The 17620-nt window shown below is 46.5% G+C and overlaps 2 protein-coding genes across 2 annotated transcripts in view; one reads left to right on the forward strand and one right to left on the reverse strand.

The window, feature by feature from the left end:
* The window catches only part of Rsph9 (radial spoke head component 9), a 50607-nt gene that overhangs the window by 12772 nt on the left and 20215 nt on the right, over nucleotides 1–17620 (reverse strand). The gene's annotated exons all lie outside the window — the stretch shown is intronic.
* On the forward strand, nucleotides 168–17556 carry Mrps18a (mitochondrial ribosomal protein S18A). Its single transcript, XM_047557417.1, has 6 exons — nucleotides 168–311; nucleotides 7595–7626; nucleotides 10553–10660; nucleotides 13116–13239; nucleotides 13434–13503; nucleotides 17105–17556. Exons 1-6 carry the CDS (start codon nucleotides 200–202, stop codon nucleotides 17247–17249), a joined length of 591 nt encoding a protein of 196 aa, XP_047413373.1. The 5' UTR covers nucleotides 168–199; the 3' UTR covers nucleotides 17250–17556.

Genomic DNA, 17620 nt, shown 5'->3' on the forward strand with positions numbered 1-17620 from the left:
AAGTAAAAAGAGCTGGGGATGTGGCTCAGTGCTGAAGCGCCGGAGGGGGTTCAATCCATGGTACCAAAATAAACAAATATATAATAACAGCACTAAATGAGCGAGGAGTCCGCCGCCGCTGGCGTTCCTGCCCAACTACCGGCTGCGCGCGCGCCGTTACGGAAGCGGAAGTGAACGGAGGTCAGGCTTGGTTTTCAAGATGGCGTCCCTCATGGCGCTGGTATCCGGCTGTGGGCGGCTGCTCCGAGGGCGCCTGGAGGTCCCACTCACTACCAGTTGTGCTCGACTTCCAGCTCGCGGATTCAGGGAAGGTGAGTCCCAAATCCTTGAGCGTCCGAAATTGAGAAAAGCAACAGAAAGTACTTCCGCCTTCCTCTCCCTTCACGAGATTCTGAAACATCGGCGGAGGTGCTGACCTCGCGGGGTGCTTAAAACCTTCTTCCAGACCTTGGTGATGTTGCTTGAATCTCTGTGCCTTGTTAGTGTTCTCAGGAAATGGAGGAAGACGGAGGGAAAAGCCTAGTTACTTAACAGAAATAAAAAGAAACCTGTCGCAGGGTTCAGAAAAGTTTTCAGGAAGGACTTGCACCGCCATCTCCTTCATTAAAGTATTCCTGGACGATGAAGAAAGAACATTGGTTTCTCTTCTGAAAATGCTGTGATCTGAAGGTGGCTTCTCCCCCATCCACCCTGGCCGGTAGTTTTCCTGAGAGGTGGAGTGGAGGCCAAGGCGGAAAGGCCACTGAACAGCTGAGACAGGCAAATGCCTCATGGTGGTTCCGCATTTCGTTAATATTGTCTGGGAGCCTGATTCTAGCATCAGCTGAAAGGTTACTGAAGGCCAAGTGCTGTGCTTCAAGCTGTGAAGGGATTCTGAAGAAAGAAAACACAGCCCTTTTTCTGAGAAGCTTAGGTTCTAATGAGATGATATGTATGCACTCCAGTAAATTCAAGTTAGACATTTACATGACAAAGTACAGGGAGATTCAGTTACCAGAAACAGCAGACCCGGTTGGAAATTTTCATAAAGGAAATGTTTCTTGAACAGGCTTATAAATGGATGGAATCTGGCAGAGAGTGAAAAGGTCTTTCAGGACATGGCCTTCTTTTGTGTACTGTTGGAAGCTGGAAAGGGAGTGATGTGCAAAATAAGCGATATGATTTGGTTTGGGGGTTTTTTGTTTTGTTTTGTTGTTTGTTTGTTTTTTGTTTTTGTTTTTGTTTAAGATTCTGTCATAGTATTTATTGGCCAGCCAGTATATCGTTAAAAGCTGAGAAGTATCCAGTGAAAAGAATGATCATTGTTGTCAGAGGGAGAAAGAAAAAAAGAGTTTAATTAAGGCATCTTTCGATTTGCCTTGGAAGAATTCTCTTTTTGGATTTCAAACAAGTTTCAGTTAGAGTGGCAAACAAATTTGGGGAAATCAAAGAGATATTCAAGAAGAAATGGTAATAGCAGGTATGCTTGAAGAATTCAACTATGAAGGGAAGATGGGACAATTGGTAGGAGGAAAAAAAGTCCAGATTATTCCTGTTTAATGCTGGAATAGTCTATTAATAAAGACCAGACATCATGCTGATGACAGAAAGAACTTGGATAAGGTGTTGCATCTACTCCCATGCTGCATAATTAGGCCTATACTCACATATTTTTGAGGATATCTACCAAGTGTCAAACACTAATGGCTGGAAATTGCATATCCTTTATGAAATTCAGAGTTGGAACAGTTCTTTGTTTTGTTCCCAGAAAAAAAAAAAGAGGAATAGTTTTTGTTTTGCTTGTTAGATTTTTATTTGTTGTTGTTTGTTTTGTTTTGCTTTGTTTTCCAATATGGGGGATTGAACACAGGGGTGCTTTACCATTAAGCTACATCTCCAGCCCTTTGTATTTTGAGACAGGGTCTTCCTAAGTTGCCCAGGGCTGGCCTTGAACTTGTGACCCTCCAGCATCAGCCTCCCACAGTCCTAGGATTACAGATATGCGCTACTGCGCCAGGTCTTATTTGTTGGGTTTTTAAAGACAGGAATGTTTGAGGTTAGACTTAGGGAATTGTTTTAGTTGAGGAGTCTGGGAAGTGATAGACTGTATATTCAAATGGCTCTCTAAAGTCTTCTCCATAAATACTTAGGTTAGTAGCTCTTATGTCTGTTAATCATTGGTAAACCTAAAGCTAGTCATTAGATTGAATTGATGTGGTCTTATGTGAAGGCACTATCATATTCTATGTTCTTGGGAATCATCTATGTATAGAACCTTTCAATGAAATGAAAAATTATTTTGATCTATCCATTATTTGTAAAGCATAAAGTATTGCACATAAGCTAATTTTTATTAGTTCCTGTGGGTATATTTGACACCCAAATAATATCGTACACAGAATTTAAAGTTGTGGGGAGGAAGTTGAGTCACTTGCTATAAGCATTTAAGCATCCTGCTTTTCAAAGGTAAAACTACATAATTTTATCAGAATGCTTGAGTACTGGGCACCTTCCTCCTGCCTGTGAATACTTCTAGTCTAAAACAATGGTTCTCAATCAAGGACAGTTTATCTCCCAGGAAACATTAGGCAATGTCTTCAGACATATTTGGTTGTCACAACTGGTACTACTGGCATCTGATGGGTAAAGGCCAGGGATGCTACTAAAATAGTGCACCTGGCAGCTCCCTATAACAAAGAACCATCTGGCCCCAAATGCGAATCATGCTGCTTTTAAGAATGTCTGGTGTAAAGTTTGGCAAGAGGTACATACAAAACCAACAGAGAGAGAGAGACAGAAAAAAATTTTTATGGAAGGAGCAAGACTGAAAAATAACAAAAATGAAAATTGTGATTTGCTAAGTTCTTGCTGCACCTACTGTGCTTGACTCTCCCATATGTTTATTCATTCTTTTTAACAGTCCTTAAAGGTGGCCATTAACTGTCCTTGTTTTTACATCTGAGGAAATCTGGTCCTAAGGAGTTCAGTAGCTTGCCCAACATGAACTGTAAGTGGTAGAGGTGGAAGTGGAGCCAACAGTCTTCCTTCTCAACCAGTAACATCATCTTGGTCCTCCATGGCACGACCTTCCTGTTGTTCCCTCCTTTCCTGAAAGTTCTTACCGTTTAACTTGCTAAAGACTGTTTAAATACCTTTATGGTTGGTACTGCCAGATGTAGCAAAGATTTTGTTAGATCTTAGTCCTGCTTTGTCACTCTTAGAGCCCTTGTTAAGGAATTTTTTTATTTAAAAACAAGAAAACAAATACATGATTACATGAATTAACAGCCATTATCTATACACGATTCAATACACTTTCAGCAGAACTTATTGAAATGAGGAAAAGCCAAAGGGAATTTGCATCATTTCTTTCATTTAGTTTAGGGAGCTTTCTAGAGGACTGTCATTTCATGTGCCAAGCAGGGTGGACAGTTTTGTGAACTAAAAGCTATGAGAGAAGAGTGAGCAAGTTGAAGACTTGGAAGAATTCAAGGGACAGTCAGGTGGAGTGGCACACACCTGTAATCCCAGCAGTTTTGGAGGCTGACACAAGAGGACCACAAGTTTAAGGCCAGCCTCAGCAATTTAATGAGACCCTCTCTCAAAAATAAAATAAAAAGCTGGAAGTCAGGCCTGGTAGCATATGCCTATAATTCCAGCAGCTTGGTGGGGTGAGGCAGGAGGATCACCAAGTTCAAAGGCAGCCTCAGCCATTCAGTGAAACCTTGTCTCAAAAGATAAAAGATAAAGGGCCGGGGAGATAGCTCAGCTGGTAGAGTGCTCGCCTCGCAAGCACAAGGCCCTGAGTTTGATCCCCAGTACCACAATAAAAAATAAAAGATAAAAAGGGCTAAAGATGTGACTCTGTGGTTAAGTGCCCCTGTGTTCAATCTGGTACCAGAAGGGGTGAGGGGTGCTGGAGATGTAGCTTAGTGGTAGATATGGGTTTAATCCCCACTACCACAAACAACAAAACAAAGAATTCAAGGGACATAGTCCAGAGTAACCTGCTAGTGGAAAGAGATTTCTGTGCTGCAAATAATCCTCCTCATTCAGAACTATAGGGCAGGGGATGTTCCCTGAGAGGTCCAAGGGAAAAGAAGGGGAGAGGCAGTGGAAGAACCAGGAAACTTCAATGACTGAATTAAAGATGAACTAAAGAAAGCAGTGTTTGATGCAGGAAGGCTTTTGAGAAAAGCAGTCAGTGATCAGAAATGCAGGCACACATCCCGAAAATGCTGCTACCTTCTGGTTATCAGTTGTTCCATTCCTTCATAGTCTGCTCACAACTTGATTTCCACATATCTTAGGCCCTTGGTTTCTTTGACCTGACTGCATCCATACACTGCAATAACTACTCGTCATTTATCTGTCCTCACTTTCTTTACTAAGCAGTCAGGTCTTTATACAGCTGCAGTTCACTGGGTGTGTTTATGTGGCCTTCAAGGTCTTTTGTGTTCATCGCAGTCTCACCACAATGCTATTTTGCTCCAGACTATTATAATTTAATTATCTTGGACTCCATCCTAGGAGAGTATTTACTGAAGTACTCAAAGAACCTCTTTAAGAGGCATGAGCTTTCTTATGGTGAAATTCTCATACTTGGTTTAGTTCCCTCTCCTCCGCTAGGGCAAAAATTGTGTCTTCCACTAATTAGAACAAATTTTTTAAAAATCTAAAAAAGAAAAAAAGATTGTGCCTTCCTATTCAATCCCCAACTCTCCACAGTAGGTAGCATGAGGCTGTGTACCCCATAGGTGCTTAGCATATATGTTGCCTCATTTGGGACAGATTATTCCATGCTTATGAGAAATGCCTATCTTGAAAGATTTGGGCCTTAATTCTAGTTTAGAAAACTGCTTCATCTTTTTCCTTAGTTTACTTCATACTGCCATATCTGTGAACACAAGGGTGATTTTCATCTTTTCCTAAACAAGTTTTCTGTTAGTGCCTAAATCTCTTAGTTCAGCTTTTAGCCATCCCACTTCTCTTGAATGAAGAGGAGGCTGGGAACAAAATGGATCTCAGGTTTGTTTGGTTTTAACATGTTTTGCTATACACACTGAAAATCAATACTATTTCGATTCCTATCTCCTCTTTCCAGAGGCTTAAAATCTACTGAGGTCCTGTCCAGGCTCCAGCTGGGCCCTCTCCCCCTGCACTAAGACACCACCCTGATCAGTCTCTGTCTCATGTGAGTTCTCAGGTCATTCCTCTGGTTTGACAAATTGTCTCTCTCAGATAAGCATCAGCCTATTGTTTTACCCACTGGCTCCTAGTAAGACGATTCACTGGCTCAGAGTTGCAATGCAGAGAGCTTGTGAATAGTGGAGCTTGCCATCAGCTTTGATCTCTTTTCCAGGGGCCAGTGGGATGACTTCAGGGTTTGGGTCTTGGCCGAGAGTGATGTGTGTTTTGTTAGACTTGTTTACCTCATGGTTAGGACCAAGTGCCTGCACCACGAAGGGAACCACATGTTTATCCTCTGTGTTTCAGGGCATTGTTCTTGTGCTGACTCCAGTGGTACTAGAATGTGTCTCTACTTTTGTTTCCTGTGGGACTTCTTAGCTTAGAAACTTTCCCCCCTATTTACTGTTCACATCCAGTTTCCTGCAGACCCTCTCCCAATTTGGTTTGTACAAATTTTCAAAGTTTGGGGCGCTTGGATCCCTTACTGGGTTGGGGATGTACCCTCTTTCGACTCCCCTAACCCTTGGTTGCATCTGCAGATTGACCTTCTCTCTGCAGCTGTGCTGGCTTTCAGACTAAGGACCAGGTTGAGTCTCATCCACATCCCGTTCTTGGGTTGGTCTCTGTTCTGTACAAGTAGATCCGTGTGTGGGGTGACGTAAATTAAGTTTCTGTGAGAAACCTAAGTTTGTCTTCAAATTGGTTAGTGACTACAGTGTTCTCGGGAGAGAGCCTCAGGGCTCTGCTAGTTGTTGTTTCTCCTTTGTCTGTCTGGATTGGACACTGAGGGGCTCTCAGGTTAGTTGTTTTGGAATAACAAAACAGACTTTTTGAATGGCTCACCCAGAAAACAAATGGGGGACAATTTCAAGCAGTCTGTGTCCAATTAGGTGTGGGTCACAGAGCTCAGTGATCACAGATGCTGCCATGCGCCTCTAGTTGAGTTAGAATTGCCTTTTTTCCTTATACAGTCCCTTCTATTTTTATTTTTTATTGCAAAATCCATATATGTTTTAGAAAATGTAGGTAGGCAAAAAGAAGAAACTAAAAGCACCTACATATTCTCACCACAAGGAATAACCAGAAAAAAGATTTGGATTTCTAACATATAGACATACAGCTGGCCAGCAGCCTCTTGCAGTCCACAGTCAATTTTGTATATGCTAATGGCCATTTTCCTGGGGAGTGGTCTGTAGCTTTCACTGGGTTCTCAAAGTTAAAGACCTTAGACTCTTTCTAATCTGTACTATTTCTTGCTTTGGCCAGAGCTGAGTAAAGCTAAACTGTGGTAGCCACGCTGCTGTTTAAATAGGGTTTTAGTGTTTTGAGAGACAGTTTTCAGCCTAGCTATGCGGGCCCAAGTTTTCTCTTGCAGGAATTAGCAGTTAGAAGGGGATTGTGACAAGTATTTTGCTCCCTAAAATAATAGCTAGCATTGAGCATTGAGCATTTGGTATGGACCAGTTCCTCTGCTAACAGCTGTGGCTGCTCTCTTCCTAAAGACACTTGAAGAACAAGGGATTCTCTCCAAGAACAGTGCTGAGTGTGGCTGTCTGCTTGGTTCTTCCTTTGATCATTGTTGGAGTTGTCATTCTGCATCCTGGTTAGGTTAAGAGAGGAAATGTGTGTAACCTGACAGAGGTGTGCAACTGACGGTCTTGCCCTGTTTTTCCTTCTGACTGTCTCAGACCTAGGGAGTTGCTCTGTTTGGAGTGACAGTGCTCTCCTTGAAATGGCTGCTGCACCCTATCTGCATGTTCTTTATTCCCTCAGATTTCTTGCATCATCCCTTTCCAGTATAGATAACAAAATGCAACCCTGCAGGAGAGGAATAGAGAAGAATACTGCAGAGGAGAGGATTCAATTCACAGGGCTGTCTTCCTAGGGATTTAACATGCAACTCTCAGGATGTGTTTAAGGATGAACTTGTCTCACTGATTAGCCACCATGGGGCTGCTGGAACACTCTATTTTAGATTGCAAACCTTTCAAAATCAGAAGCCATTTTGTCTGATTTCTATGTGAAGGGGCATATGCAGGGAGTACTTCTCAAAGTCCTTTCAATGCTGCTGCCCCACCAACTTTTAGGACATGATTGTTAGCCACAGTAGGGCAGGATCTTGCCAGTTCTTGAACAGAACCAAGATGTATCTCTCAGCTTAGAAAGGAGAAAACAGTGTGGAGACCCTTAATCCCACAGAGATGATACTGTGCCCGACCATCCAGGGCTTTCCCCTAGTCAACCTAAGGGCATACAGCTTTGGCACTTGGCCGGGGTGAGCCCTGAATGCTCCCTGTCCCAGGTGGGGCCCACAGGAGAGGGCAGACTTGAGGCTCCTTTTTTCTGCCTTGTATTTGAACTGTTATATGAAACTCCACGTTCCTTATTAAATGACTGACCTAATTTTTCCCCTTTATCTCTGTAGTGGTGGAGATCCAAGAAGGGAAGACAACTATAGTAAGTATCGAGTTGGCCACTTAAAACCTCCTTAATGCTTAGAATTGCCTGGCTGTCCCTCTGAAGGAGGGAAGCAGGCCCACACTGGACTCCTGGCTCCAGGACCAGCTCCCTGGGTGACCATAAATCCCACAGCCAGTGATTTTTCCAAGCCGTGCATTGTAGTGTGGTTAATCAGGAACAGTCACTGTGCCTGGGCAGAGGTTATCTGTTATTTGATTAAAGAGATCTTTTGTATGACAAGGTCTCAGAGATTTTGCTAATACATTCTTTGGTAGGTGATAAATCAGTTTCCCATAGGGGAAACTGAGGCAGCATTGCAGGTATAGAGAGCCAGAGCCAGGAACGTGAACCTTAGCTCCCTTTCTTTTCTGCCTGGAATGACTAAGCTGCTCCTTTAAGTGATGCATGTTTGAAAGGAGACATTCTCCACACTCTGGCCTTATTTAGCTGGCATGTTGACTGGCTGTTGGTAAGAAAGTTGGAATGAGTGTTCATCTAGCCATTCTCCCCTTTCCTTTACTGGACACAATCTCACCTCCCTCCCTGGGGAGTCACGGGGCCTAGATTATCCTATAATCCTTAAAAGACAACGCTGTTTTCACATGGCCTTCCATGCCTCAAAAAAATCCTCAGCCACTCCACAGAGCTCCTCGAAATCTCTGTAACTTGTATGTCAATCAAGGATTTAACCCTTCTGGCAGCTGGCCAAGCTCTGCCCTCCCCAAGGCAGTCTTATCCCCAGGACGAGTCCTTTGGGTCTTCCCCAGAATACTCCCTCAACCTTTCCACTAATTAGCCTCAACAGTTCTGACTTTTTAGGGGACTTCCATCCCATTAAGGCATCTTTTTTGGGTTCCTTGATTAAAGGCAAGTAAGTGTTTACCCTATAAACTCCATACTAAAGGAGAAAGATACATCTGGTTTTCTTCTCTCTCTCTCTCTCTCTCTCTCTCTCTCTCTCTTTCTCTCTCTTTCTCTCTCTTTCTCTCTCTCTCTCTCTCTCTCTCTCTCTCTCTCTCTCTCTCTCTCTCTCTCTCTCTCTCTCTCTTTCTTTCCCTCTCTCAGCAGTATTGGAGCTTCAACCCAGGGCTTACACATATAGGTAAGCACTCTACCACTGAGCTATGCCCCTAGCCTTTTTATAAATTTTATTTTAGACAGAGTCTTACTAAGTTACCAGAGTAAATCCCAGCAACTTGGGAAGCTAAGGAAGGAGGATTGCCATGTCCAAGGGCAGCCTCTACAACTTAGCAAGATTTTGTCTCGAAAATAAAATAAATCCTGTCTCAAAATAAATAAAAAGGGCTGGGGATGTGACTCAGTAGTTAAGCATCCCTGAGTTCAATCCCTGGTGCAGAAAATTAAAAATTAAAATTAATAGGGCTGGCAATGTAGCTCAGAGTTAGAGCACTCCTGGGTTTGGTCCCTAGTACCTTAATTAATGCCAGCTGGCCTTGAACTTGTACTCCTCCTGACTCAGCCTCCCAGGTGCCTGGGATTACAGGTGTGAGCCACTGCACCTGGCTCCATCTAACTTTTGAGTGCTTTTCATGTGAGGCATGAATCTGCTCTTTGTAGAATGAACACGGTGACACTCACAGTGGCTCTGGGAGAACCCATCCATCCTGTGACTGGCTATGGGTGATACTGTCTCCTCTATGAAATAAGATCAGATACCTGCCACACAAGGTAGTGGGAGCTAAATGAAATATACATGTGAACCATTCTTGGAACAGAGCCAGGCATATAAGGTGAGGGGGTTATCAGTAAATGTGAGTTCTCTCTACTGCAGTACACCCTCCCAAGACCTACCACGCACCTGCGGATTTTCTCTAGACCACAACTTCCGTTTCTGGCATGGTAGTGGTTGCTATGGCAGAAAGGTGGGTAGGGGTGCCCAGCAGCCAAGCAGGACTTGCAGTCCCCTTCCCTTTGGCCAGTCTCCCTGCTACCTCGGGGAGGCAGTGTTGTTTCCTTCCCAAAGCCTCAAATTTTTCCCATTCTTATGCTCATAGTTCACAGCCTCAGTTCAGCCAGGCTCTCTAAACACTGTTTGCAATTGGAGCTGACTCCCAGATCATTGATTTATAGGACCAAGTAATTCCAAGGCCGCATCACAGGATATAGCTGCAGGGAGGTCATTTTGCACATGGTCTCAGCAGGGTTTGAAAGATGGTATCCAAAATGAGAAAAGTAAAGGGGAGGACCATGGAATCTTATCTGCATGTTTGTGTTTTTTGTTTGTTTCAGAGAAGAGAGCAGCAGTGCACACAGATACCTGCTTGTAGGGACAGGGCCCAGGGTTTCTCAGTCTTGGCATCGATGGCATTTGGGACCGGATAATTCTTTGTTCGAAGGACTGTCCTGTGCAATGTGGGATAGTTAGCAGCATCCCATTTAGATGCCAGTGGCACCCCTTTCCCAATCACCATGCATTACCAAGGGTCCCCTGGGGAGCAAGTCACCTCTGGTGAGATCAGCTGGCATAGACTTCATTCTGTGAGGTAGAGCTAGAAATTGCAGTCTCCTCAGAGAAGGACATGTGGAATGGGAGGGCGTCTTCCTTTGGACTCTACCCCCCAGTGCCTTTGAAACTTTTTACCTTTTCCCAGAGGCCGAGAGGAAGCATAATGTTCTAGTGTTTTGTTTTTGTTTGATGAGGAAAAATAGCATTTGGTTAATATAGCAAGCTTCTTCCTCTCTTTTGCCACTAGTATTAAGTTTAGATAGTTCCCACTATCCTGCAGTGGCCCTGCAGTGGCCATCCCAACTGAAAATCACCACAGTGCAGGCAGTAGAGGTCTGCTGCCCCAGACCTCCAGAGATAAACCTTGACTAGCATTCCTGTCATTGGGGGTCTGCTCAAAGGTAAGCAGCTACATACTGACCCTGTGCTTCACACTGTCTTTTCTCTGCCTCCTAGATTGAAGGCCGTATCACAGGAACTCCCAAGGAGAGTCCACATCCCCCAAACCCCTCAGGCCAGTGCCCCATCTGCCGTTGGAACTTAAAGCACAAGTATACCTATGAGGTAAGTCAGCATGCAGAGACATTCAGCCTGCATGTTGTGGGGGTTGGGTTCCTAGTTAACTTGAGCATTGTCCAGTGGCTATAAACCCTGACTGCACTTTAGAATCACCTGAGAAACTTTAAGTGATACCTCATTTCTACCCCAGACCAATCAAATTATTCTCTGGTAGTGAGCCAGGCATTTTTAAGTCTTTCCTCTGATTCTAACACAGCCTGGGCTGACAGCCATGGATTGAGTTTATGGATCAGTTGTGCTTTGGAGCACTAGGAGTTATACTCTTACAGTGATAGAATCAGTTCTGATTTTACTCTCCTTTTATTATTTTTATTGATGCATTATAATCATACATAATAGTGGGATTCATTATGCCATATTTGTTTTATGTAGGTTTATAGGTATGGTGTGAGGGATCATACCCATGGCCTGGCATAGGCTGGGCAAGCGCTCTATCACTGAGCCACATCCCCAGCCCTCCCTCTTTAATAATGAGGGTGGCTCATGCTTCTTACTGTGATATGGAAACACATTCCTCTCTTTTTCCATATTGGAGCTACAGAGATCCCTGATTATTCCAGCTCTTCTGGAGCAGCTATTTCTGGAGGAAGGGATACTAGTGAATAGCAGCAGCCGGCAGGCGATGAGAGCATGCTCTATGTCAGACACTGCTGTAATTGTCTGTGTTTCAATTCACCTAGTTTTCACACTAATGCCATGAAGTAGGGACTTTCTCATCCTTGTTTTACAGATGAGGAAATTTGAAGCATGGAGAAGTTAATGAACTTGCCTCAAATCACCCAGCTAGTAAGAATCAGAACTGGGATACAAATTCCAGGGACACCAGACCCAGGCAGAGCCCCTGTTCCTGCTGCCCAAAAGAGATGGGGAGGGCCTTGGGGTAGGACATAGCTCTGGAGAAATCCATACTTGTTCTTCAGAGCTGGTGACATTAAGCACTCTATTCTGGGGTTTCAGGTGATTCAGGCTCTGAGCCAGTTTGACCTGTGAGTTGTCCCTGTGCTCCTTTGTGGAATGGGATGACTAAGGGCAGAGATCCTGGTCAGATGATAAGAGCAGAAGAGGCCACATGCCCATGGGATCTGAACAGAATGACCCAACTAATCTCCTGGGCTGGGAACCTTGGCTTCAGGCCACCTTTTCAGGGAGGCTCTTTCGCCCTTCCTTAGGCCCTTCTGCCAATGGGTGCCAGAAGTAATAGAGAGTGTGCAGGCAGAAGGGCGGTGTTGTGAGCTTCTTGTGACATGGAAGTTAGTAGGATGTGGTTATGCTTGAAATCCCAGCTGCTGATAGGTGAACCTCACAACTGCCAGCCACTGTGGGTCACTCTTCCCACCAGCCGTTTCCAGGAAATGTACTTGGTTCTGTTTATCCAGCAGAAGAAATCTAATCCCCTCCGAGGTAAAGGCTAGAGTTGTTTTCCCTTTTACCCCTTTCCTCTCAGCACCGCTAGCCTGAGCCGTACAAAGCCGGCAGCCTGCGTGGCAGCCCACAGTGGAGTGCTGGGGTGATGAGCCCAGCTTATCAACCTTGGAGTAATCCAGTCCAAGTTCTTTTTCAGCTGATTTTGAAGAGTACAGGGGAGGGAATCAGGGGCCTGGGTCCCTCAGGAACTGTCCAGTGATTAAAACAAATCTGTGGTCATACAGTGAGGCACCTGCCAGGGCAGCAATTTGGTATGTGGAACATGACTTCTAAGACTGTGCCAGGCCCCTAGTCAGGCAGGGGTGGATTCTATTTAACTCCTTCAGCCATTCTGTTGTGGGGGAGGGGGACCTCCGGCTTAGTTCTAGCTCTCTTTATCCTTTTTTCCTTGACCCATCCTGAGCAGCCTGTGGAGCATGTGATGGCCCAAAGGAAACCCAAGAACCCATTCCCATCTAGTCACAGGGGGCTTAGAAAATATAGGATTAAATTTAACAACCTGTCCACCCCCCTCAGCTCCAGTTCCTGCCAACCACTTCAGAGGAAAAGGCAGAAGGAGCCTGCAGGGGGTGGGGTTGTCTGCATGTGCTCATCCTATGGCCTGTAGGCTCTGGTGGCTGAAATGGCTTTCCCTCTTGTGTGGATATCTGACATGCCCCTTCCCCCATCCGAGGAGAACAATCCACCAGACTTTTTGCCACCAAGAAAGATACTACAAGGGCTTGAAAGATGGGTGCTACTCAAAGCATTTCTAGTCTCTTTCCTAATCTAGCAATACATGGTCTCATGGCAGCAAAGAGAGCTCTTGGGGTTGGTAATTAGGTATAGGAAATCCTACTGAGTTGAGATTAACCTTTGCTAGAGAAGGTAACTGACTAGTGTACAAAGGTCTATGTGGAAAGAGTCATCTCAGGTAGACTCCTGAGAGATATCAACCCCTTGAAGTGGCTCCCCTGACTCCCCATCATCAAAAGTAAATCTAGCTGATTTGTCTCCTATTTTCGGTTTCCACTAGGATGTTCTGTTACTCAGCCAGTTTATCCGGCCTCATGGAGGCATGCTGCCCCGAAAAATCACAGGCCTTTGCCAGGAAGAACACCGCAAGATTGAGGAGTGTGTGAAGATGGCCCACCGAGCAGGTAGAAGTCCCCCTGGGATAAAGGGCTGCAGGCTTCTCCTTCCTCTTAGTTGCCCCGTAGCCCATCCTCCTGGCAGAGAAGTATCAACAGGGGTAATTATGCTCACTCCTGTGCCCACCTCCCCGCTCCCTTGCCATTTCTGGATGTCCCCTCAGCTGCAGAGACCACCCCTTATATGCTCTTCTTTCACTCAGGTCTGCTCCCAAATCATAGGCCTCGGCTTCCTGAAGGATTTGTTCCGAAGAGCAAACCCCAACTCAACCGGTAAGTAAACATGGATGCCAACAACCAGAGAACTCTGTGGGCCTGCGACTTGTGCTGGATTCCACTGGGGAAGCCATTTGCTGCAGTTTGGCCCACAACTCAGGAAAGTTAGAGTACACTTTGGCTGTCTGGTCCTTTCCTCGCCAACTCAGGCACCACCACCCCCATCATTCCCACCATGGCTGCAGTGTATACTACTTCTGCTGCCTTCCTTACTGGCCTCAAACTCTCCTCTTCCCTACCCTGTGGGGCATTGACATAGAGGCAAGAAGGGTAAGGAGGCCTGCTGATTGGTTATTGGAATGTGCTAATCCCCTATTTATGACATCACACTGAGTTGCTATGGAGATGTCAGAGTACTTCTATAAACTTACAGTTTTCTAGCTCACTGTAGCATTGGGGTTATTAGAGGGCAGAGCAAGGCCTTAGAAATGGGAGGGCTCCAAGCTGGGGTTGTAGCTCAGTGATAGAGCACTTGCCTAGCACGTGTGAGGCACTGGGGCACTGGGTGCAATTCTCAGCACCACATATTTACACATAAAGGTTCATCGACAACTAAAAAATATATATTAAAGGAAAAAAAAGAAAGAAATGGGAGGGCTCACAAAGCACAATGTCACACAACTATAATCCCAGCAGCTTGGCTGGGGAGTCTAAGGCAGAAGGATCACAAGTTCAAGGCCAGCCTCAGCAGCTCAGCAAGACCCTTCTCAAAATAACAGATAAAAAGGCCTGCGAATGTAGCTCAGTGATAGAGTCCCCCTGTGTTCAATCCCCGTACCCAAAAAGAAAGAAGTGGGAGGGTTCTGTGGGGTAGGGCCACTGTACATAACAGCAGGTCATACACTGCACAACCTTACAGTAAACTAGATCACAAATAGGGTTGTGCAGTTAACATCCAACACAGCTTCATGTAGCAGCCTGAGGGGTCCTGAGGGTTTTAAAAAGGAGGAGAAAACAGCTCACACCCTGGAATCAGTTAGTCTTCCCTCCAGCCTAAGAAGGGTAGCCCCTCTAGAATAGGAGCAGATTCTTGTCTAACACTCATGCTGCTCTAGTCTCTGTTCTGTATCTGATATCACCACACTCACATGCTCTTAGATCTGTGATATCTCTTTGTTCAGTGTAGGGCTAGGTCTGTAAAGTTGGTTTTGGGATTTCTTGTGTTCCTCTACCAATGGCCCCTCTTTCCTCCAGTCTGTCCAGCTGTCCTGTCTGTTCCCAGACTGGAGTGAGAAAGGTGCAGTTGCTCTTTGTAGGGAACCAAAGATGTCTGTTGCAAAGCAAGACCCCTCTGCCCCCAGCAAACCTCCTAGGCTTAGCCCTACTAGAACCCAGGTGTGGAGGGTGGGAGGCTAGATTGCTGGGCCAAGGATGCAGGATATGGGAACACAGGGTCGCTTCGTGGTACCATGTCTCCTATGACCCCAGAGCCTGGGCCAGAGCTGCACCTTCCCTGACACCTTGCCAGCACCCTGGCCCTGTGCCCAGTTCCACCTGTACCTCCCACATTGTGAACTGGGCAAAGTGCCAACATCCCTGGAGGGGCAGGACATGATAACTCTTCTCTTACTACCTCTTCCCACTGGGCTATGAACCATTGGGGGCTGAGCCCACCCTCCTGAATTTTTAAGAGACAGCAGCAGGCCTGAGGACACAATCCATCCTGCCCTCAGGCCTTTGAAGCTAGGCCAGGCTCCCTCCCATACATCCGGAGTCCTTTAACGTGACACAGGATTGATGATGTGTGGGGGCTCTTGGGTTGCAAAGGGCCACCCTGGGGGGAGGGGGAGCCGTGACTCTGAAGGAAATTAATTCCCTTGCAAGGGACTCTATGATTTCACCCAGAGGCCCTTGAGCTGCTATACATGGGGCCCAGGTTCTGCTGGTCCCCACGGAGCAGTGCTTTGTTCTCTTGCTGCCTCCCTCCCCTCCCCTGTTCTTGGAGAGGTAAGAAGAGGCTGGTTTGGGGGAGAGCCTGGGTTCTTCCTAGAGCTATGGTGTTTCCAAAGAGCTGACGAGGTCACTAGCCTACCCCTGCCAGCCAGCTTCTCCATGTGGCACATGGAGCTGAAGCCCAGCTTCCCTCTGATGCCTCCAAGGCCTGGGAAAAGAAGAGCCGAGGACTGATACAGTGGCTCACCCCTGTAATCCCAGGGACTGGAGAGGTTGAGGCAGGAGAATTACAGGTTCAAGGCCAACCAAGGCAAATTAGTAAGGCCCTAAGCAATTTAGCAAGACCATCTCAAAATAAAAAATAACAAGGGCTGGGTTTGTAGCTCAATGATAAACCACCTCTGGGTTCAATTCTTAGTACCAAAACAAAAGAAAAAGAATGGCTGAGAACAGAAACTCTGGAGAACCTGATCAGCCTTAGGGTCTTTTGGAGTCCTAGAATCCTAGTGAGCACCCCTTTTGGAGGGCCCTCCCAAGCCCCATGTCCTTACCCTCTACCCAAAAGACGGGGAGAGGTCAGCAGAGGGACCATCTGGTGGTCCCCTCCCTTTGCCTTATTCTTCTTTTATCCAGGAATAATTGATCATAGAAAAACTGTCCTGAGGCCAGCCCTTTCAGAATCAGCACCCCAGCTGGGACATTGACATCTCCAGCAGATATTGGCAGCCCCCACCTGCACCCTGTACACACAGTGTGCAGATCAGACACCCACCCCCTGCCCTCACAGCTTCCGCTCTGCGTAGAGCTGATAGCAAAAGACCAAGGGCCAGGAGAACTCAGTTGAAATGCATAAAATAGCAATCTTTTTTTTTTTCTTCATCTAAAAAATTTCATCCAAGATTATTCATTTTTTTAAATAAAATATTTTTTCATTTGAGGGTCTCTCGAGGTGACTAGGGTGAACCCACACCTAGAGTAGAGTCTGGGGAGGATTCCTGGCCCTTGTCAAGGCTGAACTTTCAGGATGAAGGATGGGCCTATTTGGACAGGATCCAAGTTTTATTCTGGACAGAGTAAACCCCAATCCCAGCTGATATGAGCCACTTTTCCAAGAACTCTCAGGGCCCTGGCCATCTCCAGAGGAGGCCAAGGGACCACGGGTGGCCTCCATTTTTCCCCAACCCCTCCTACTTACAGGAACCTTCCTGGGCCAAGTCTACACCCAGAGGCCCTTATCCTTTGGTTCCCGTCATGGGTTAGGTGAGGGGCAAGGGTCTTGACCAGTTGTGGTGCTCTGGGGAGTTCCCTGAAGACTGGGGTGGCAGAGAGAGCCAAGTGGGGAAGAGTGCAGGGTTCCTCCAGGCCCTTGCATCACTCTCCTACCCTGGCTGAGGCCAGAGAGCAGCCTCTTCCTCTGCCTTCTCCCCACAGCACAGACGAACACTGACAACTCATAAAAATCAAGGGAGCTGGCCCAGGCTGCCTATCCCTGGCCACACACACGTGGAGCAGCAAGAACCCAGCCCATCTGTTTACAGGACACTCAGCAGTTACTCCCAAGAAAATCCTCTGCCCTTCGAGAAAGGAAAACTATAGAAAGGAATTGCTTGGCCCACGGCAGCCTGGCCCAAGGAGACAGTACCCTGCTCTCCCTGTCCCACTGTGGGCCCTACACTCACAGCTGCCGCCTATGCTTGCTCCACAGCTACCTGACCCGCTGGTCTCCCCGCTCTGTCAAGCCCATCTACAAGAAAGGCCCCCGCTGGAACAAGGTGGGCATGGCTGTGGGGTCTCCGCTCCTGAAGGACAATGTCTGCTACTCAAGAACGCCTTTGAATTTCTATCATTGACTGAGAGCCAGGTTTCCTAAGAGTCTGGCCAGAGCACCTCCTGCACCTCTGCTGGGGAGCAGCAGCAAGCCAGCTAGGAGCCCTTACAGCTCTTCTGCCCATCCCACCACAGGATGGCCTGGCCTCTGCAACACAAACGGCACGAGGGTAGCGGGCCTAACTTCAGTACTCTTGGCCCCAGCTACAGTGCTGGGAGCTAGGGGCAGGCAAGTTGGGACCCTTGGCAGTTGCTGTGATTTCATGACTGGCTTGGGTGATGCTCAGTGCTGGGGAACAGTTTTGCCATAAACCAGGCCCCATGGACTTACCCACTGGGTGTGTACTTGCTGCTTGGGAAGTGGGGGAACCTGGGGACATTACCAGCTGGTTGC

Source organism: Sciurus carolinensis, chromosome 7, assembly GCF_902686445.1.
Source record: "Sciurus carolinensis chromosome 7, mSciCar1.2, whole genome shotgun sequence".
Classification (NCBI taxonomy): domain Eukaryota; kingdom Metazoa; phylum Chordata; class Mammalia; order Rodentia; family Sciuridae; genus Sciurus; species Sciurus carolinensis.

Coding starts and splice junctions, on each gene's coding strand:
- Mrps18a (XM_047557417.1), top strand. CDS start 200: ATGGCGTCCCTCATGGCGCTGGTATCCGGCTGTGGGCGGCTGCTCCGA. Junction 7,627..10,552: donor AAGAAGGGAAGACAACTATA/GTAAGTATCGAG, acceptor TCTGCCTCCTAG/ATTGAAGGCCGTATCACAGG. Junction 13,240..13,433: donor GAAGATGGCCCACCGAGCAG/GTAGAAGTCCCC, acceptor TCTTTCACTCAG/GTCTGCTCCCAAATCATAGG.